Raw genomic sequence first — 23,170 nt, forward strand, 5'->3', positions numbered from 1 at the left:
TCTGGATCAACATTTTACACAGTGTAATTCAACAACTACAACTGATTGAGCAGCCAGATAATCACATTAAAACCACTGTCCTTGCCCTGGAAATGAGGGGACCAAAACCATCAAAAGAAAAACATTCGCTTACAAAGCTTTTTTGTTCCATCATAATGTTTGTTTCCTTTCTTTCAAGTCTTCTTCAGCTTTGCCAAAAGTAGAGTTCAAGGCAAAATAATTCCTGTATTCAGTCTGCTGATTCAACTGCTAAACATTCATTAACCACAAAATATTCTTTAATTTGATGCTAATCATGGTTTCGTAAGAGAAGGTTGAAGGTTTTTTAAATGATGGCGATGGAAATTCCTAATTTCTCTAATTGCTATTTGTTCAAACCACATTTTATTTTGAAAATGTCATTGCGTAACACTTAAAAGAGAAGTTTTGCAGCTACCCATAATACCCAATATAACTTTGCATATTTAAAAATGTCAGAAAATAAAATATAATAATAATAATGTTTAAAACTTATTTAAACCTGCAATAACAGACCACTTGAGGGCGAGTGAAACAAGCTGTAAACGCTGGTATGTTATCACCATTTTAGTTGATAGGGCTTAAAAGTAACAAAAGCAGTAATAGAAAACAGTTGCTTATTTACACATCCAGCAGACATGGAACACAATTAACATTCACTTGAAGTTGTGTTCTGGCCACCCGATTAATGTAAATGCAATATTCACTCTCCTTTTACCCTTGTTTTGCTCTCCACTCACTCCTTAGTTAAATATCGGGCTCTTTAGCTGATAAATGCTACACTGCAACTACTACTACAGCTGCCTGCTGTGGCCGAAAACGACATTATGAGAGTGGTCAATGTGAACCTAAACAGTAAAGAAAGCACAACAGGGACTGCCCATTGTTCCGACGGCCCATTATTGCGAAACCCCAAAATATAATGGCAGTTTGTTTTCGGGATAACGGGCTGTCGGAAAAATGGGCTTTAGGTCCAATGGGACATTTTTCGGACTATTGGGGTTTTGGAATAATGGGCCGTCGGAACAAGACCAGAAAAACAATGAGCTGAAAGAGGCTAAAATGCTTCATACAGAACTGAGGAGAGCTGCAACATTTGGGGATAATCCTCTGTGGGTTCGCCACTGTGAGCGACACCTTTGAAATTACACATACTGTAGTCATTTGAAATAGTGTTAAGATAAAAAATATTAATTAAAGCCACCTTAAAGATGACCATTGCAAACCAATGCAGAGACTGTCCTCAAAGACTGTTTGGGGGATATTATATAATGATAAGCTCTGTATAGTCACAGTTAATCACACACAAACACACACACACAGGCACACACACATACACACAGCTCGAGTTGGCATGCTAGAGTCTAGTCACCCAGAGGGAATGTGCCTTGAAAATCAAAAGACATTATCCAATTAGTACTGATCAATAGTCACATCCACCACAGGGTCGAGCCAGACTAGGCGCATTGTTAATGTGTGCCTCTAGGCCAATCGGCAGGCTGCGAGTACTATTGCTCTCAGCTCTCAGCCAATGAAAATGGTCAAAGAACTCTTGACATTCTGCTGCTCTCCAATGCAAAGTACCTCTCCTGCAGTAGCTAGGCAGAAAAGGCTGCACGAGGAATAGAAGGGAGAGATGGAGAGATAGAGCAAGACAAGGAGACGAAAGGTGAGGAAAGACGGGAGGAATAGAGGAAGAGTGGAAGAGTGTGTTAGGTTGTGAAAGCAGGTGTCATAGTGGGCCGCAGTGGGCAGCAGGTAATCTCACTGAGATAAGCAGTGGCATGACAGCCAACCTTTAATTCCCCATGGGAGGTGTTACTGTGGAGTTGTCGCAGGGTTGGTCTCCCCATCCCCTGGAGACAGATTTATATAAAGGAGTAATGGGAAGAGATGGGTAGAGGATGCATTTTGATGGGGACATATTGAAGTGAGAGAAGAAGAAAGAGTGAAAGCGACAGAGGCAGAGTGAGGGTAGTACTTCTGTTTTGCCCATTCTGCACACATACATGAACATGTTCACATACACAGATCACAGCAGCACCTCTGCACCTCAGCTGCTCTGTATTCATGGAGGAGAGAAAATATCAGCATGGGGCTTGGGATGTCTGGGGGGTCGAGGCGGAAGGAAAGGAATGAAAGAGAAAGGGGGAGTAAAAAAAGAGGAGGAGATATCTAAAAAATTACACCTATCAGGTGGAGTGTTCAGTGGAGCAGGCATTATGAGAGTGTAAATTACATTCCCTCCTTCTCCCCTTGGGCTGCCGGCTGCTGGATGAATATAATCACCCACAGAACCAAGCACCCAGACACACACTGCACTGTCTATAGACACTAGCAGAATATTAGATAGAGTGCCATCATGTGTGTATGTTTATTGTTGTTTAAGTCTCCAATCATGTATCGATCCGGCATCAATTCTCCAGCCTGTTATATTCTGAAATGATGTAAAATACTGACACATGACTCATTTGTCTCAATTGGGAAGAGATCAATAGTGATTCACAGGGCCCTGCAAAACATCCAGCATCAAGTGGGACAGCTTCTAACGTGGTAGGACGGAGAAGAGCGTGGGTCTTTGGCTAATTTAAATTCCCCAAACAATTCCTCTTTGGAGTTAGAACAACAGTGCAGCAGCAGTTCAGGTAGCATGTTAAAAGCTAAGCATTTCTTCTCTTTGTCTTTCCTTTTTCTCGTTCCTTTTAATTTCCTGTCTTTACATTTACTTAACAACTAAAAGATATGTTCTCAACCTTTTTGAACTTGAGCATCTTTTCCTTGTAACATAATTTGTCTCAATATTTGTCGATTGATCGATTGTTTATTATGATAATCTATTAATCGTTTAAGTCGGTTTTCAAGCAAAAATGTCAAAAATTCTCTAGTTCCAGATTCTTAAATGTGAGGATTTTCTGCTTTTCTTTGTCTTATGTGATGGTAAAATTAGTATCTTTGGGTCTTGGACTGGTGATCGGACAAAACATGCAATTTAAAGATTTCACATTGACATTGCTTTAAGAAATTGTGATTGTAAAGTATTTTCCACAATATTTCCTGACATTTTATAGACCAAATGATTAATAGATTAATGAAAACAAAATTGCCAGATTATTGGATAATGAAAAGTATCCATATCATCACTGGGACAGTGCATCATTCTCTCTGTCTCTTTTTCTTTCGCTCTATGTACTACAATCTGTTAGCAGAAGCAGATAGACAGCTAATCCTCTTTATCTCTTGAAGCTAATTTGTCTCTCGATGGGACCTTGAGAAAATAGGGGAAGGTAGTGAGCGCACAGCTTAGGTCACGAAGGGGGAATGGAAAGCAGAACTGATCGGTCTTCTTTACAACAAACCCAGCGGCAGGCCCAGATGTCAGAGACGTTAGGTCAGTGCCTGCTAAATGGGAGGGCAGCAACTTGAGTCAAGGCTCATTACTTCTTTATATTAGGCAACAGTTAAGGGAAAACACTATTCTAATTTGCCCTTTTTCCATGTCTCTATCCTCCATATCCCTCCTTCTTTTCTATTTCACCCTCCTTGACTCCCCCTACTTCCTCCTCCTTTCTCACCCCATCAGGGCCGCTGTTCCAGGGAGAACTGTAAGTATCTGCATCCTCCTCCCCACCTAAAGACCCAGCTGGAGATCAATGGAAGGAACAACCTCATCCAGCAGAAAAACATGGCCATGCTGGCCCAGCAGATGCAGCTTGCCAACGCCATGATGCCCGGCACACAGCTACAGCCAGTGGTGAGAGGACGCATATGCATACGTAGTTTATATGCACAAACAAATACAAATAGTAATGATTTCCTGCACACAGGGTGTACAAATACTTCATTTTGTAGGAGTGTACAGGGCCCCATTCATCATACATTAATAAGTAAGTTACCTGTTCTGGTATTGATGACCTGACACAAGCCTGGGTTTCTTAGTTTTCTGAAGCTGGCTAAAAATGTATCTGGAGTTATTGTCAGAGAAAGAACTCTAAATATATTTTAAGGATAATTTAACTTAAACCAAGACCAAGATCTTTTGGCGTCATTATCACAATATGATTTTAACCACATATGTATTGAGAGAACTGGATACCGATATCAAGATGGTGCCGCATTCTTCTTAATGAAAGTTGCTCTGGCCAAGCTAGCTGACTTCCTGCTGGCTACCTTCAGACATGAAAAAATGATTTATGCCTGTTATGATTATTTGAGACTTTTTAATTTTTACTTGACCTAATGCCTCAAATTTGGAAAATGTATTCATCGTTTACAGCTGTTTCTTTTGTAATGATGACGTGTGTGAGGAGAGTCTTTTTGGGCATCACGTGACCTGAAATGTTGCCTGTGCCCACCATGCCAAAATTGCTTTATAGCCCAGCGCTGTCCCCATCTATAAAATGTCAAAAAATAGTAAAAAATGGCCATCAAAATTTCTCAGAGCCTAAGCTGACATTTAATTTTGTCTTACAGTACAGTCTTACTTAACAGTCCAAAAGCCAAACATATTTAATTTATAATCATATAATCAGAGAAACACAGAAAATTGTCTCATTTGTGAAGCTGGAACCAGAGAAAGTCTGTATTATTGCTTGAAAAATGACATAAATGATTAATCAGTTATCAAAATAGTTGCAGATTCACTTTCTGTCGATTGACTGTGTGTGTTTGTGTGTGATCGATCAATTGAGTAATTGTTTCAGCAAGTTCATTAATATCATGTTAGGCTGGATTAATCAAGTAACATTTGAACAATGGGGCCTAGGTATTAGACACTGAATCCTTACCATCACTGTAGGAGTATTATTATTTATACAGTGATCAATAACGTATTATAATATTATCATGCTATCATTAACATGCCCACAAATCCATGCATGCACATCCACATACACGTAGTAAATTACATCAGAAATTGTGCTGTACGCTCCAAGGATCTTCAAGGTGATGGCCGGAGCCCCAGTCTGCTGGTTCAAATGAATCCTTCCCTGCCCGGTCCATGAGACCTTACAGAGTCAATGAGACCTGTCAGTCAGGCTTGAAGTAATTCCTCTGTCTTCGCCTCTGTCCCTTTATCTTTAAGTGAGAGCGCTGGAGTAAATTTGTCTCAGACTATTCAAAAGCGCTTCAGAAGCTGCATGCTTGGACACACACAAACGCATGTGCACACTTAGCCGATGGCTTATCACCCTTATCTGGGGAAGAGGGGCTGAGTCGAGAGGCCCATTGAGAGGAACAGAGGAAACCATGACAGGGTTTAAAGAAGCAATAGATCTCCCTGGGATTGCAAAGCCTTCCCTTTCTGTTTATGTCATGGGGAGAGAGAAAGTAAGGAGAGGAGAGAAGGAGGAAGACAGGCTGACAGAGGAGGACACAGCAGAAGAAGAAAGGGAGGCAGGAAGAGATAAATGGACAGAGTAAAGACAGGTAGGTAAAGTAAAGGAGATAGGATGACAGCAGTGAGGAGAGTTGGCTTTAGACCTGCACTACAAAGAAAAGTCAAGAAAACAGAGCTATGTTGTGTGCAAAGGGAAAAAAGGGTAAGACTGAGTACTAGCGTTTCCAGGAATCAGACTTTCTTCCTCCCTCCCTTGTGTCTTTTGCTTAGTTTCCTGCCCCCATCCCCAGTATTTCTACCACTTATTATCTGCTGCTCCCCCACTTTTTTATCTCTACCTGTCCCCCCTGCATCCATGTGCGTAGGAGGGTGCTTACAAAATTTACGTATGAAACTGTGCAGAGAGTGAAGTAATTAGGGTCCATTACAGCTGGTTGTGAGTGATGGTGCTCATGATGCTTTTTTATTACAGAGTCAACATCAGCGGACAGCCCACATTACAATTATATCTATCTACAGTGCTGTATCACTCACTCACACACTCACTCACTCCACTAAAGGAAATTTGGTGTACTTGTTTGGTGCACCAAACTGGTGTGAAATAAGTGAAATAAAACCATAAAAGCCACAAGGGAAGGACATTCCAGTGGCGTCTTCCTCATGTAATTAGATGTATTTCCATGTTTTGGTGGGAGGTAAGTAGGGAGGTAAGCTAGAGTGTGCTCAGTGTAGCTGATGTAGCAATCCAACAATCTCCAACAAATCTGAAATTCAGGTTTCTTTAACATTATTACATTTGATGGATATAAAGTAGATATATGATTCACTTGTTTGGTATGGACATTAAGAATCAGTAATATTTTAAATCACAATCAAATCTTTTTTTGTTGATTTTGTAATTTTTCAAAGATGAAATAAAGCCTCCCTCTTACAAACAGTTTAGTTAATAAGCAATAAAACCCTATCTTGTTCAGCTCAACATCTTCAAGAGTTTTGCTGCTACAGTACAACTTGCCTTGGTCTGGTATGAACAGTACCTTATGGTGGCTAATGTTAGCTAATGTTGGCAAACGTTAGATTGATAAAGCTGTGCCATGACATTGTTGTGACATCATGACTTTTCTCTACTTGTGTTGCTGTTACACTACATTTAAAGGTCCAGTGTGTAACATTTAGGAAAAGCTATTGGCAGAAATAGTATATATTATAATATTTACAAGTATGTTTTTATTATTGACCTGAAAACAAGAATCGTGTTTTCATTACCTTAGAATAAGCCATTTTTATCTACATAGGGAGTGGGTCCCCTTCCACGGAGGTTGCCATGTTACACCGCCATGTTTCTACAGTAGCCCACAATGGACAAACCAATCACTGGCTCTAGATAGGGACGTTCACGTTTTCTCTCGAGTTTCAGGCCACTGTAGTTTCTCCTACACGCTTGGAACGGGAGGGTGATGTGAGCGGTATTCAACTGGTTGCAAACTGAAATTTCACCCTAGACGCCATTAAATCCTACATACTGGACCTTTAACTTTAGCCCATAATTGTCACTTGTGGCCATGGTGGACGCTGTTCAGGGAAAGTTTCATAGTCCCACTTTAAGTTTAAATTTTCAAGTTCTAATAATGTCTTATACACTCTCTTTATTTTTTTCTTATCATATTGAGGTGTATTTTTTTTAACTTATATATAACTTCTCTCACCGTTATCATTTGTAGCCCTGAAATATTTACATTTTTAATTCACATAAAGCACCTTGGAATTTTGTTTTTTCAGGTGCTGTTCAGATAATGTTCTTTTTTTTTATGATAACATTTATTAAATGGAAATCTTTTGGTGACATTGAGCACATTTTACGAACCAGGTTCTTCTGAATAGCCTAGGAATAACATATTGCATAAAATAATCAGGAGATAAGATACTGTAAAAATGAAAGGCCTGGCAGTTAAGCGCACAATATGTGAATGATGATCACATTGCTTTTGATCTTTCCATTTAATTCTTAAAAAGCAAGTTGAGTTGTTCAGTCTCATAGCATTCTGTTGTCACATAAAATTATGATGTAGAAAAGTTGTCTTTGATCTTTAATCTTAACTTGTGTGATCAAATCTGGATTCAGGGTATATAAAAGGGAAATCTTTATAACTAAAAGATTGTCTGAGAAAGAGCTACATAAACACCACATCACTGCTGCAACACAAATTGCTGACAGGAGGCATGGAGTGAGATATTTTTCTGTTCCTACTGTGTAAATATGCTCAATTTAACATAATTGTTTTCAATCTGTTTGCATTTGTGATTTATAGCAAGAATCTGCAATGGCCCATCATTATTGGAAACAATTTAATGCTAAGTGAAGAGACATTAGCAGGGTCATAAACTTTTTGCAGGATGACATCTCTGCATTGTTACAACCTCATGACTGTGAGTCTTTTTGTTGACATCATACCTATTTCATCCCAACCTTGAGCTCCGAATATCCCAAATTGATATCTGAACACCTTGAGAGAGACACATAGACCTTTCCAGAGCACCCTGTGATAGGACATAATTCTTCAGACATTCCAGAGGTCAGCACTGGAAGAATTAGAAAGTCCACGCCATTGTTTCTGATTTTCTGAGTCATCCTAGAGCAGGGAGGAGATTTTGGGAGGAATGTAGCTGTCCAGCCTTGGCTGCCGCTGCTCTATTACTCACTGTGTCCTGTTGGCAGGGACTCAAGAGACAATCCCCAGACTGGGGCTGAGGTCAGGAACGTGCAGGGAAAACTTGCAGCTATGTAAGCTAGCATACTCCTTAGCCTCCCTCTCACAGAATGTGGACATTTTAGCACATATAGGCAATACATTATTGTATAGTATAGCCCCTCTCCCCCCTCCCATGCACACACAGCTTGATGTCCCTCATCCTTATTACTCCTATATGTGTGTGAGCTTTTGTGTATGAAGCGTGTGATTCCATCAGATCCATGTGGGGAGTATACATACAGAGTGTAAGTGTTATCTCAAATGAAAGACAAGCTGCCATCATAGAAGACATTGTTTTCCCGCAGGTGTAAGCCCATTAATTGTCGATTTTTGCATCTTCTTTCCCTCTGCATCCCACAGTTCCTATCCTCTGCTTTGCTGTTGAAAATTGCACACATCTCTTTGTTCACCATCTATTGTCATATATCTTTAATGGGTAATTTGAGTAAGAGTGAGGAAAGATGGCATTATACTTATTGGTAGATGTAATTAAATATTCAACATTTTTATATATAGACTTTGTGAGAAAGATAGTTTTGCTAATTTTTTGCTCAATTTTGACCAACTCTCTCATTTTGTGTGTGCCCACAGCCCATGTTTTCAGTCACACCCAGCCTTGCAACCAATGTCAATGCTGCTGCGGCAGCGGCTGCTGCGTTTAACCCCTACCTTGGCCCTGTGTCGCCCGGCCTGATGCCCGCTGACATGTTGCCCAGTGCCCCTGTACTGGTCACCAGCAACCCCAATGTCCCCGTACCAGCTGCTGCTGCTGCTGCAGCACAGAAACTCATGAGGACAGACAGACTGGAGGTAAGGAACGCACGCATTCACACACACGGACGCAGGTATAAATAGGAAAAAATATGACCGCATGCGCACACCACAGATCACACAGATGAGATGATTTGCATAGTTCTTTTTTTTACTTTCATATCAGTCACAGATTAAAAGAGATGAACAAAATGTTAGTTAACACTGAACACAGTGAGGATCTTTTTCCCAGTTTTGCAAACAGATTGGTCTTTGAAATGTGGGCTGTGCTATTTGAATATTAAAGGCATGGGTTGGAAAGTCTTGCCTCAACAGTTTCTGTTTGTAGACTTTAATTATGTATCTGGTACACAGTTTCTGTTACAGTAACTACATCCCATTACCATAATACAGTCATTACCCAGACTTAAGTAAAGAGAAAGAGATGTTAATGAGAGTATCTCTCTACAAACACTATCGTTGTTGATGCTGCATCCCATCAACAGCAGGAGACAGCATTGTTTGGCACAAGCTCAAGTTATACTGTATCAGTGAGTAAATTTTCAGAAAAATCTTTAATTCTTCTATGAAAGCAATCTGTCATTTGAAACCTGATGAGTGCCGCTCCTCTAGCTGTGTTCAGATAATCATTAATTGGACAGTAAGTCAATCTCATCCATTATGCAGCCCCACCCGGGAAACACTTGCAGTGGAATAATGGGGAAATCGTTGGAGGCAGGCAGGAGGCGTGCAAAAACGTTAGGAAGGTTACATTTAAAATGTAATGTTAGGTAGCTGGGTAATTAATGGGGGTGAGACTGAGGAAGTCTCTGGGCCCGATGAACGAGTGGATGACATGCATAGCGAGGAAATGGGTCAATGACAGGAAAAAGAGATGTAGGGGAGATTGGAAATCAATTTGAAGACCTGTTGTGGTCATGGGGTGGAGGTGGCAAGGCGAGACAAAGATAACAGAAACAAAGGCGAGAGTGGCAATTGAATTTCATAGAGGACTGGTGAGAAGAAGAGGTTGAGGAAAATTGGAGGCAAGAAGTTATTGTTAATAGAACATACAGGTCTTGATTTAGACTGGGTTTGAAACGATTGTCTGGCAAAGTATTGATAGCATTCTGCACCAAAGTCCAATAAACAGACAAACAGATATGAAATATTTATTAGCCAAATGCAATAGTTGGCAGTAGAGGGAAAATCTGCTCATTTTCACTGTTTTCCCTTCAAGAATTTTAGGCTCAACACTGCCTGTAGCGCTCAGCCTATGTGTACTGGTGAAGCTTTTTGATTGGGAGAATTCATAGCCTAGCCTAATTTGTCAGGAACTAGGTTTTCTAAAAATATCTTTAGAGAAAAGGGGCTGCCATATTTTAGTTTCTAGCGTGTGTCGTTCAAAATAAACATATTTGGAATTCTGTGGACTGACACACATACCAGTCAGTAGATATGGTACAGGCTATTTCCTTGAGGCTGAGAGAAATTCCTATTTTAGAAGACAATCCTCCAGACTGTTTTCCTGAGAAATATTTTCTGGCAGTCTCTCTGTCTCCATCTCTTATGGAGCTATACTGCAGCCTTTCATAAAATGTTGCTTACCTGCAACCATGGTGATGTGAATGGCCCAGAGAGACAGTTACCATGGGGACAGAAATATGATTAACAGGTCCTTTATTTGTTTGTCCAACTAAGCACTTCCACTGGGTTAGCTCTCTCTAATGCATGATTAACCACTGTTAAGAAAAAACACACTGGTCCACACCTGGTGCAAACAACATCAAATTGCTTTCATTTAGTCTTCCCTTTCTTCCCTAATTATTTTCCATGCCAGACACGCTCACTCGATCCCAAAGACTCCTTGATCCCCATCGCTCTGTCCTTTACTCTTTATTCATCAACCACTCCTACATTTTCTCTTTCTCTCCCTTGTTTCCTCCCTCCCTCCCTCCCTCCCTCCCTCACCCGCCTCTCCAACATCTGCCTGACAACAAGGCAGTCTCTCTTTTTTTAAAATAAGACCAGTAGCAGCAGTGGTGATGGTGGCAGTGGTGGGGAATTAATGTGTGTGAGTGTGCATGTGTAGTTGTACATTCATGTGTGAATGCGTGAGTGTGTGAGAGAGGTACATAAGAGGAAGAAGAGACAGACAGAGAGAGAATCCTACCCAATCGATCACACAAATCGTTGATTGCGGATGATGAGCTGTCATGACAGGAGACAGAGCAGGGTTAGTTTGTAGATAACGGCATTGGTGGCCTTTTGTCTGGCAGCCGTTCCACCACAAATCAAATCCTTTATGCATGCAGACAGTGAGACCGGTACACAGACATTTGGTAAATGGCTTGTTCTATCACAATAACTGATAGATCGATACAACGTACCATGAAATTACATTTCATTTGGTGTAGGAAAGGATTCTGAATGCAATTCAGACTCAGCGGTGGCTGACTGTGCTCAAACGGAGATCTTAAGTTATTGCACAGCTCTTTAAGTGTCAAAATTGAATTCTGTAAAAAATGCTGCCTCATAATTTATATGTGCACCCACCTTGTGTGTGTGTGTGTGTGTGTGTGTGTGTGTATATGTTATTATGTGTGGGCTTACGTCAGCTACAGCCTCCCTTGAGGGTAACCAACCTCATATTTCCCATGAGCCTCATTGAGCCCCTGCATTCAGGCTGAGGCAATCAGTTTCCCAACTATTCATGCAGTTGCTGCCCCCTTCTGTCTCCATGAGGAAGAACAACAACACGGCTCATTTGAATAATAGATAAATGCTGTGTGATTGATGAGTCTGTAAACGCTGGTTACGGTCTGCTCTGCTTATAAATCAACAGTAATGGCCGAATCTGTCATTAAGATTGGTTAGCTCTGTCTGGTAAAGTGATTGTCAAGTTCTGAAATGACTGAACAGATTGATTACTTCATCAAATGTGAAATAAAGTGAACAGTAACTTCATAATGTGTGTGTGGGTCTGGTGTATGCATGCATTTATGTGTGTGTTTTAGGTTTATGATCAAAGCCTTATTGTCATTTAAACAAAACAAAAGTATTAAAACGTGTATTTTTGTGCACCAGGTATGTCGGGAATACCAGCGGGGTAACTGCACACGTGGGGAGAACGACTGCCGCTTTGCCCACCCTGCAGATAGCACTATGATTGACACCAACGACAACACAGTCACTGTGTGTATGGACTACATTAAGGGCCGCTGCTCGAGGGAGAAGTGCAAGTACTTTCACCCCCCGGCTCACCTGCAGGCCAAGATCAAAGCCGCCCAACACCAAGTCAACCAGGCTGCGGCTGCAGCAGCCATGGTAGGTATCTGTCCACATTACAACACCAAGAGGGACTCAAGCTAAAGAGCATCTACTGTATCATAGCATCATCAGTCAAGTGCAGGCAGCAGAATTACTATCAGTTAAAACAAATAACATGTGACCAAGTGTAGAGTTCATATAGTTATTCCTAAAACTGAGGAGAAGCCAGACTTGATTTCTCATGTGATAACCTAAAACAAATCATTAAGGTCTTCTAATGTGGGTGCATTAAACATGACCTGGGTCTATCCGGGTTTTGAGCACATACAGTATACTACACACACTCTTATTTAATGATAAGAGCCTTGATTTTCCAGTTTCTTATGGATGTAGTTGTTTGAGTCAATATCTTCTACCCTGTGCTTTTACTCAATCTCCCAGCACACATTCCAGTCTCCTCTGTTCCTGCTCTCTTCAGCTCTGACCCTATACGCACTAAGAAGATACAGAGTCGATGTGTGCTTTATTAGCAGCAGGCTGTAGTGATCATGCTAGTGTGTGACTGAGCCTACTGCTCCCCTCCTCCTGCTCCTCCTTGTTTTTGCTGCTTTGTTAGTTGTGTATTTTGCTGTTCACAGTCCATAGGTATGTTAATTTTTTGCTGAAAAGACAACCGTGAAGACTACTGTTAATTTCAACCTTGTTTCTGCAATGCAGTGATAATTTTCTATAAAGGGACACAATAAGGTTTTGCTCAGCCATGTACTGTAGATGACATTATGCAGCTGGTATTCCAGAAAGGAGGGTAAGCTTGATTTCAGTTAACATTTCACATTAAAGTTATTCCATAAAGCCAAATTAGGCATAATATGATCAGATCTGCCTCCACATTTGAACAATAGAATTATTATTATCTGCCTTTTTTAAACTCTCTTCTCTATAGAATTTTAAATGTTGTCAGCTGATTAACTCTTTTAGTCTTATTTAGCTTGTATGGCATTTGAAATGATCAGTGGTGAAAATGCTAATTTTACAACGTGGCCACAGGCTTGGACTAAATTATCTTTAATTAGCTTAAATTCTAATTTTATGAACATACATAAATAAGGGAACAAATAATGTTTTGTGTATTTAAAAGCACACACTAAAGTGCTTTGATCCAAATGAAAGCTAACATGATAAGGCTTGTGGTTAAATACCCTACCGATTGGTTATCTGCCTCTTTTAACCGCTCCCCTATTTGTACAGCACTGTGCTTAAACAAAGGATATGAGAGATAGCAATAAAATTAAACAGTGAAAAGTGAGATGAAATAAATAAAATAAAATAGTACAATGTGAGTAATGTAAATGATTAATATCATTTTTAAAATCTATTCTTGACGCAATAAATAAGGAAATAAAAAATCATATCAGTCATATTTGAAAGCACAGACTGAAGTGCTTTGAAAATTCTCAATTTAAGTGCAAGCCTGAGCTTTATATTTAAGCAGGCAATCTTTCCCTTAATAATGGCAGATTATATCTACTGTAATTGTGACAACTTAACAAAAGTTATTCATAATTCTGACTTATGGCCATTGTAAAATGAAATAAATGTGTGTCGGGGTAGGACTTTGTGGAAAACACAGTGTTTAGCTCTCTTCAGATGATGGTAATGGCGCTTGCACCCTGGCCTGGGACCAGGGGTCAGGATCAAGTTAACATGACATTAGAGCAGTTGCCATAGCCCAGTCACCAAGGACTGTAAGTAAACCCAGTTTCTAGAGCAGGGGCTTTTTTGTGAGCCAACATTATATTACATGATGTTCATAGTGTATGTATAATAATCCAGGATTGCCTTAAATTTGAATGTAACAAAGCCGATTAATCTGGACCAGAACACTGTTGTACTCAAAGTTATAGTCCATGAAACAGAATTTTCTTTTGACAATAAACCACATCAAGGGCCATAATTATTTTCAGTAACCCTACAGCCATTAATGTGCATGCCCTAGTCTTGTTATTGTTGTATATTGCATTCCAATGATTTGTTTTTATATTTGTTTGTTTGTTTTTTTGTTGTTTTTTTTCTCACCAACCCACACTGCACTGCTGCCCCCATGATGCACCTCCGCTTGCTGGTTTATGTTAATGCGCTTGAACCCCATTGGCCCATTGCCATCATGTGCTCGCTGCCTGCTAATTAAGACTCAGTCGGCTGTCAAATCACTGAAGCGACCCCTCGACGCAACTTTTGACCTGGTACTATAACCTTTCACCTTTTAGCTTGGCATGTAGCTGTGGTGTAGTAGATATACTTTTGTAGTTCTAAAATAAAGCAGATATTTAATGATCTGAACTGAGGAAACACTGAGGGGTGATGAACTGATTATAGCCATTAGTTTTGTAGCATAAAACATTTTGATAAAACGACTAATTTGAATCTAAAACATCAAGGACCAAAAAAGAAAAGGACTTAAATACGAAACCCTTTACATTTTTCACTGTCAATGGTCAGTTCATCACCTTAAGTGAATCTCAAAAGAAACTAATTGGTGGCATGAAAATGTAATATTTTAGTGTCAAGTAAGGTATAGTAATCTTTGCATGATTTTGTCACTTCCCATATTGCATGTATAATTGTTAAAGAGGTGTCCTGATAGTCTTAACATGGCTTATAGTGTACTATTATCATGGAGCTGGCAGTGCAGCTTTACATCATTTCTGTTGATGGTCCAACGATCAATACAATAACTACTAAAGCTATCATTATAGTTCTCTTTACAGAAAGATGTAGTAAAATAATTATTTTATGTACTGTATTATTCAAAATCATATCATAAGGTTCATTACATTGTCCAGAGGACTGTTTTTTGTTGTCATTAGCAAGATAGATGTCAGTTAGCGCCACGGTCCTGTCTTGCTCTGACAGAGGTAGTGTAGTCCACTGCTTGCTTGCCAGTGTTTGTAATAGCTGTTTGGAAGGGCAACTTTATCTTCTAATGAAATTCTTTCTTCTCTCTGTCCTGAATGTCACTGCTACCATCTTTTGATTTCCCTCACTCCCATCCCTTTATTTTGGTGTTGTCCCCTCATCAGGGGCTCCCTCCCGTCTTGCCTCCTTTACCAAAGAGACCTGCACTTGAAAAAGCCAACGGTGCCACCACTATGTTCAATGCTGGCGTATTCCAGTACCAACAGGCCCTGGCCAACATGCAGTTTCAGCAGCAGGCTGCCTTCATACCATCAGGTAAGGCCTGAGCCTTCTTTAATCCATGTTGTGTTGTGGCCGTTATCCCATTGCTATTTGCTGTCAAATCACATGTAGTTTCTCACAAAACAGTTTTGGCATCAGCAGTGAATGGCTGAATGAGATGTGATTTCATTGATGGTGAAAAGGTAGAACTTGCATGGACTTAATTGCACATGTATGTACAGCATGGGTGTAGGTTTAGTATCATGAGTCAGGACTGGTTTTGTTTAAGATACTATGGCTGCTATTTTCTGCGTATATAGGTTTTTAGTATATCAACTCAGCAAATTCACATTGTGTTAAAAATGGTCCTTGTATCTGCCCTAATAATGGTTGTCTATATTCTGTTATTAGTATTATTAGTATCAGTATTACTGTATTAATGGCTTAACCCCCCTGAAAAGATTAATGGATACAGACTTGAAAGCAATAACATATTTGCATCTTTAACTACATATCAATTCTTGTATCAACAACGATGTCTTTTATTGCCTTGTCTTTGATTGATGATCCACTTTGGCTTCTTTTGAGGAGAATATTATGATTTCACATAATCAACTGTAAATCAAAACCTATCCCAAAAACATTGTAGAAGGGGTCATATTATTTTTTCGGCCCTAACAAGTGTCTGCTGAGCTTCCTGTCAGGCTGCATCCAGCGCCAACAAGCTCAACCCATCAGATAGTCAATGCAGCCTGACAGGCAAAACAAAAGGCAGCAAAAAGCATTCTGAAGCTTATTATTGTGATCAATCAACATTTGTATCAACTTTTCTTTGCTGTCATCTGGATTTTGGCAGCTGGACAGTAAGATGTCACAGTTTAGAGAGGTTTTATTGAGTAAATGAAACTCAAACTGTGAAATAGGGGGACAAAACAAGGATTTTGAAAAGTGGAAATTTCCCCAGTGGAAATTACACCCTTAATGTACATTATGTGTGCATATATAGTACACACACAGGTACAGAAAGCTTATTTGAACAGCTCTTCTCTGGCCACTGCATATTCATTTTACACTGTGTCCCATATTCTCATCTGACAGCCTAAGAATAGCCTGCCATCGATTCCCTTCTGTGAGAGATTCGGATACTCAGATCCTCATATGTCCCAGGCTATTGGACTGTCAGGTCATTGCAACACACTTTGAGGATTCTAAAAGCAGGTCATTCGAAACTACCACAGTGCAAACAGCTGTTACGCTGCTGACAGGAAAATGGGAGCACTGGTAGTGTTTAATCTGCCCGTCCATTTAATGGAGCAGTGAGAGTTGGACAGTGAACTGGGGCTGGACAGGCAGAGTATGCAAGTTCTCCACAATTGAGCTTTATATCTCATGTATATGCTTCCTGTGCTGTGCAATATGTGTAGTTGCAGCAACTGTGATGTGTGCAAAGGAATGATTATTTTATGTAATTCTTAATGATCTATATTGGCACATAATCAGCTATATAGCCATTGTACTGAAGCCAGCAGGTTAACATATTAAGAGCACAGTTTGTTCATACCCAGGTTGAATCCAATATGTCTGACTTAATAACACTTGTAATGTTTTTATTTCTTCTCCTCCCTATTCACTCCACTCCCTGTTGCAATGCATGATGGGCAGGCTCGATATTGTGCATGACACCTGCAACAAGTGTTGGTAGGTGCCAGCTTTCCTTACCGATTATCTTTGAGCCCATTTTAGTCACTCACGTGTCATCAACTCACCACATAATGTGAGCACATTCTCCATTTTGTGAATTTAGACTTTGACATTAACCCAAAATGGCATATGTAATCTCTTTTCAATGCAGTCGACAGTTATAAAACCTGAATTGCAATTTTAGATTTTGAATTTAATTGTGTAATTTCAATTGGAAGTTATGTGTTTTATTATATTCTGCAATACATCTTTGTGGTATGGAATGAATCCCTTTTTGCTCTGCCACAGGTCTATCTGTCACCTAATGCTTGTTGCAGTTTAAAATCCCTCCTGATCCTTGCTTCATTATACTTCCATCCCAAGCTCTCTAACCTCTAGAGCACCTCATTGTACTGTCTGGTTATACATGCCATATAAACATGAGGAGTTATTACTGGTAGTGGAAGTAGTGCTGGATGTAGTAGTTTTTGTTGTAAGTTTAAGCTTTTGCATTATTTCTAGTAGTAATTGTAGTGTTGTAATTTTCTTTTTTAGGGAGGTAAAACAAAAGATAATTACCTAGCCTGTTCAATATTAATGCCAAAAGAAAGAGTGTTTAAAGAAAAGATAATCTCATCCGAGGTTATATTTTGCCATTCAAATTTGCCAGTTAGCTACCTTGCACTCTAAAGTTTCTTTTTCTTCCTCCACAGCACGTCTGTTGCTATTCCTTTACTCAAAGTGGTGGAGTCATTGTTAGAAAAAACAGTAAAGATCACTAGACAATAGAATTGATTATAAGCTATTTAAAACTATTAACAGATTTTTTTCTCATGTTTATTAGCATTCTATAGGCAGACGTACAAATTAAGTGTTAACAAAAAAGCTTTAAATCTGCTCTGGTTCAACTGCCTGTGTGATCTTTCCCTCCAAGTACCCATGATGCACGGTGCTACGCCAGCCACTGTGTCTGCAGCCACCACATCTGCCACAAGTGTTCCCTTTGCAACCGCAACAGCCAATCAGGTTTGCTCCTCTCCTGCCTCCTCTCTCTCTCTTTTCACTTCTGGGATCAGCTTAGACTTTTCAGCATCTGTTAGTTTATTTATTTTTTAATCTTATGATTCCCATGTGCCTCTTAATGAAAAATGCATGAATGGTCCACAAGGCTCATCTCTGAGCTTTTCTAGCTTTTCAGAGCATCTGATACTGTGATTATTTAGATAATTACAATAATTATCTTTATTATCAATGTAGGTTGAAGTGCTTTTTGTCCTCTGTCTCCCTCCTTCTTTGTCCCTCTGTTTATTTCTTTATGTCTTTGCCTTTCTCCCTCTCCCTCTATTTCTCTCCTTCCCCCTCTCAATCAGATTCCAATAATATCTGCAGACCATCTGACTAGTCACAAGTATGTGACCCAGATGTAGGAGTCTCAATCAGAACAGTATGTACTGCACCTCTTTCGAACATCTCACACACTGCATTTGGACCAGTTTTGTGTGTTACTTTTCATCCAAACAGCTCTGTTATGTGAACGATTTGCCACAACTTCTTTTTTCTTTTTGCAGCTGACAATGGTGTTTATTCAGACAGTTACCATCATTACTTTCGCAAAATCTCTACCACCCACTTTATTCAAGTAATGTAGAACTTAGGAATTTAGTTGGGAAATATGCTTATTTGCTTTCTTGCCTGAGAGTTAGATGAGAAGATTGATGGCACTCTCATATGCTAAATATGAAGCTACTGTACAGACAGCAGCTGGTTAGCTTAGCTTAGCTAGATATGTAAAAACGATAATTTGTGGTTTTACAGTTACGCATTCGAAAAATGTCTTGGTTAACCAAGTGTTTTAGTTGCCTAACCCTAACCATATCTTAAACATACAGTAGTTTTTTTGCCATATCGCAGTCTTATTCAAACCTTAACCATACCAAAGTTTCAATGTACAGATATGGGAAAATTTTAAAAATGTTGGCACTGGACGTAGAAAACATTAAAAGTAATTCAGGGTTTTGTAGAATCGTCCACTATTGACATTTTTGTCTGCCAATACAGTTGAAGCCTTGCCCGTGGTGTGAAATCAGGGTCCGATTTCAAGACAATAAGAAACGTTTAAACTAAGTTTTGTTACAGCTCGTCCTCTTCCTTCACATTTGATTTGCTGTGTTTTCCGAACCTCTTTCCAGATGGAACTGGACCTTGCTGGTGTCGAGTCCAAGATTAGCGGTCACCCTTCATGCCTGTAACATCAAGAGCAAAACGGAGAACCAAATCTCAATTGGTTTGGAATAAATCTGCATGTTAACATAGGAGGCACAGTTTGTTAGGATTGTTTTCATGTGTACTTCATGCACACTACTACACAACAACAGAAAAGAACATAATTTGCATTAAAGACTGCCTTTCGCTCTGTAGAGGCAACTTACCTTTATTCACCGGACACACTTTGAATGTTAACATGAGGTAAATGTGTGGAGCAGTCATCAAAAAATCGACTGGATTGGTACGTCCATTGACCAAGAATCATGACTTATTTCGTTCGTTTATTGGTTGTTGGTCTTTAACCTAAATGTGTTCATTTGTTTACACACAGGTGCACCTTGTATTTCAGTTGATGTAAAAGAAACGGAAAAATCTGAGTGAATCACATATGCATGCACAATGATTTTTGTTTATGATTTTATTTTGTTAAACCAGTGATAAGGGAAATTACATGAGTGAACTCAGAGGCAAAATAGCAACTGAATGTCTGTGAGGTGTCTTTCAAACCTTTGTAGCCTACCTTTCTATCTCTTAAGCACATGTCTTTAACCTTGCAGGCATCCATGTAAAGTGCCATACATCTCAAAACACATGAATGGTATTTAAGCAGTGTTACAAAGCGTCAAACTCAACGCTTCCCTTTAATACGTCTATTTTCTCTCTTGGACAGCATGTAATGTCCGATGTCGTGACCTGTCATTACCTGTGATTCCCAATAGCACCAGTGCTGATTTGATAACCTTCCCCAGATTGTCCGCTTTACTCAAATCTTCTACTGAATGAATAGCTTGTTTTTTTTTCTTTCTTAGACTTCGTTTTGATGTCAGTTGTTTAGACAGGAAACGACTGCATCTGTGCTGACACGGATCTCTCCATGATCATCAAGTCTATTGATTCTAAAAGTAAGATGGGTTGTATGTGGTGTCTTGGCCTGCGCAAGAGACCAAAGACTCCTAATTATGAAGATGAATAGCTTTGAAACAACACGGCGATCAGTTGGTATCCAAACTGCTGTGAGACAGAAGTCAAAATCGAAGGTGCAACTGGTGATGGATATGTGATTTGTATGACATGATTTGTTTTTTATTTGTATGGTTATGCATATTTTAAGGCAGATTGTCAAAGTAGATTCAGTGTAGTGTATATATAGTCTTACATATTTAAGAATATTTGTTTAATACGTCTACCTGAGAACTGTTCAGATAGTCAGCCAAAGTCTTTTTGTGTCACTGTTATTAGATATTGTCGGTAGACAAACATTTTTTAAATGTGTGGGCCACCTTAGCGAGCGGGTGTAAAGAGTAGATCTCTAGAACTCTTTGTTTTTGTTGTGTTCTGGGTGTTCTTCAGGCATATTTAATTGGTGGATAGTACAGGGAAAGTGGCAAGAATATAAAACGATTGTATTACTCATCCAAAGCCTTAGAATGTACCATCGGGTCAGCACAATGCAACATGCCATTTTGAACCATCCAGTTGCCTAATCCACGCCATACACAGAGCACTATGTAATTGTCACTTTTTTTGTCAGTGTTTTCTTAACTTTCTTGTAGTTTTTCTTTAGATGAGGAGTGTTTAACTTTATTTTGTTTGGATGATATTTTGATATTTAGTTCTGATTTTTAGTTTTACTTATTATATTTATCTTTCTTATAATGAATATAAGATAAACGTGTGTGTTTGTGTGTTCCTCATGCACAGTTTCCTGAAATTCCATGTAATGTTAATTTTAATATGATTACAATTGTAAACTCAATATTTTCTACGTTATGCATATTGTTGAACTGTATGCATATTGTTCATTTATCTAGTCTTTTTGTGTTCTTTGAACAGAGATGTTTTATATGAGTAACTAACGATGAAACGATGAAATAATAGAACAGAGAGGCTAAGTTGTCACTGTGGCAACCATCGCCGATAACGGAGTAATATTTTAATGATTGTAAGGTTTGTAACTAGTCATATAAGAAAAAAAAGACTATTATAAAAATCTAGTTCTTAGATGTTTAGAGTAAAGATGTTATTTTCTACTGTATCCATTTCAAATAGTAACTATTGTTTTAATATTTTTACTCTCCCTGGAAATTGGGCCATGTTGGAAAACAAGCTGCATATTTGATCACTTTTTTGGGGGCGTTGCTGGCGGGTCAGGTGAACGCGGTGAGTAGGGAACTGAGTCTGCACACTCATCTCTTACTTAGCCAACTGCAAACAACAAGGGTGGGGTGGGGAATCTTGAGGCGATAAAGGTGATAAAGGATGACTTTTTTGCACTTCTGTACATAGTCAAAAAAGAGAGAATCATGTATATTGAGATCTTATTTTGAATAAAAAAAATTATGTCTATAATGACAAGGAATTTTGCTAGGATAACAAAAAAAAATCTTATGAAAGGCTGAACAAAATTGCTTGCATCAAAAGGGCACTGAGTTCTCACTCTCCGACCCCTTTCAGAAAAGGCCAAGTGTTGCTCTTCTTTTTTGTCAGCAGCTTGTAGTTTGCCAGGTAACCTTCCGGAGGAGGCGTCCACTACCCTCCAGCGTGAGGGCCTGACTGGGTTTGTCTGGTCCCCTAACCTGCCTGTACTGACAGGTCTGTGTGTCATGGCCACTCCCTCCCAGGCCCAACCAATCACAACACGTCCTGTCTCTTTAGTTTACTCGGAGAGGAATGCATGTTAAAGGAAATACATATACCGTTTAAAAAAATCACGACAGTAATATTGAATAAGAAAACATGTTACACAGAAAGATGTATTTACAGTATACAATATTCTATCAATGTAATGGAATAAAATATATATAAAAAATACAAAAATAGAATAGTGGTTTATTTAAAAAAAAAAAGATTCCTGAGAATATACTCACTAGAGTTTTACCACTTGGAGAGTTAAAATACATGCAACACAAACACCATAGCTATAAGTATGTTCTTTATGTTTATGTAAGCTGTGCTTCTAGTAGATGAAACTGACCAAACAAGAATGTAGTTCAACATCAGGCAGAATTAAAGAATAATTTCAGAGTGAAATACTGTTTTGTGGTTTGGTCAATAAGTCGTTAGTTTGAAATTTTGTCCTGATCATCTTAGTCATCTCTCATCTCCTACAAGCACGCATGCTTACGTTTATGATATAATGTAAACTGAACTCTTTTTCGTTTGTTGTTTGTTTTCTCTGCTTATAGTGCTAATATGATGTATTCTGTCTTCTGCTGCAGTTTGTTTCTGCCTGTTTTACTGCTCCGGGCTCCCTGAAAGAATGTGTCCTGTTTGCATGCTGGCCACCTCACCTGAAAAGCACCTGTAGAGAAAACCTCTTGATTGTCACAGTCTAAAGCCATAAAATATAATCTCATTAGAATGAAATGTGTGAGAAGAAACCAGAAATGAAATAGAGGTGGGAAATTGTACCTTCTGCGGCTGGTGGGAACGTGTTTGCTGGGGTTTTTATTAACTACAACATCATGTAATAATCTAAGTCATGAATGTAGCTAATATAACCTGTGGTGTATTGTGCCAACTTTGATGGATGTGTCTGGTTAAGAGAAAAAAGTTATTGACACATTTTTTCACGGGGCCTGCATTGCTATATTTGATTCTTGCTGTTATGAATAAAAAAATGTAATAAAAATTTACAAACGAACTGAACTAAAGAAGAATTTGCTTAAGACACATTATTTCATATTGCATACATATGGGGATTGTATCTAAAGGTGGTTCTGTCTAATTAAAGTAACAGCATTTTGGAAAATACACATATTTGCGTTCTTGCCAAAGAAGATTGATACCCTCATATCTTACATATGCTGTAGCGGTCGCACTTTATTTTACGGTATACATTATATACGGTTTCTAATTACAGCATAATTTAGGTGTATGGTGTCTAATTAGGGTATAACTGTGTTTGTTTACTTTCTAATAAAGA

At 39.1% G+C, this 23,170-nt stretch overlaps 1 protein-coding gene across 27 annotated transcripts in view; it reads left to right on the forward strand.

The window, feature by feature from the left end:
- LOC122878748 (muscleblind-like protein 1) overlaps positions 1-22,898 on the forward strand; it is a 66,901-nt gene extending 44,003 nt beyond the window's left edge. For 10 of the 27 annotated variants that reach the window (XM_044202018.1, XM_044202016.1, XM_044202020.1 and 7 more), the window contains 9 exons: positions 3,599-3,769; positions 8,695-8,913; positions 11,941-12,180; positions 14,313-14,366; positions 15,204-15,354; positions 16,963-16,998; positions 17,915-18,006; positions 18,351-18,424; positions 19,170-22,898. In XM_044202018.1, coding sequence (XP_044057953.1) covers positions 3,599-3,769; positions 8,695-8,913; positions 11,941-12,180; positions 14,313-14,366; positions 15,204-15,354; positions 16,963-16,998; positions 17,915-18,006; positions 18,351-18,407 — 1,020 coding nt within the window. In that variant the 3' untranslated portion in view covers positions 18,408-18,424; positions 19,170-22,898. Of the gene's footprint in view, positions 1-2,813; positions 3,407-3,598; positions 3,770-8,694; positions 8,914-11,940; positions 12,181-14,312; positions 14,367-15,203; positions 15,355-16,962; positions 16,999-17,914; positions 18,007-18,350; positions 18,425-19,169 lie in introns of those variants that run through there. The other 17 variants (XM_044202028.1, XM_044202030.1, XM_044202031.1 and 14 more) reach the window with 10 other exon arrangements.
- The last annotated feature ends 272 nt before the right edge of the window (positions 22,899-23,170 follow it).

This window comes from Siniperca chuatsi, linkage group LG7 (assembly GCF_020085105.1).
Source record: "Siniperca chuatsi isolate FFG_IHB_CAS linkage group LG7, ASM2008510v1, whole genome shotgun sequence".
NCBI lineage: Eukaryota > Metazoa > Chordata > Actinopteri > Centrarchiformes > Sinipercidae > Siniperca > Siniperca chuatsi.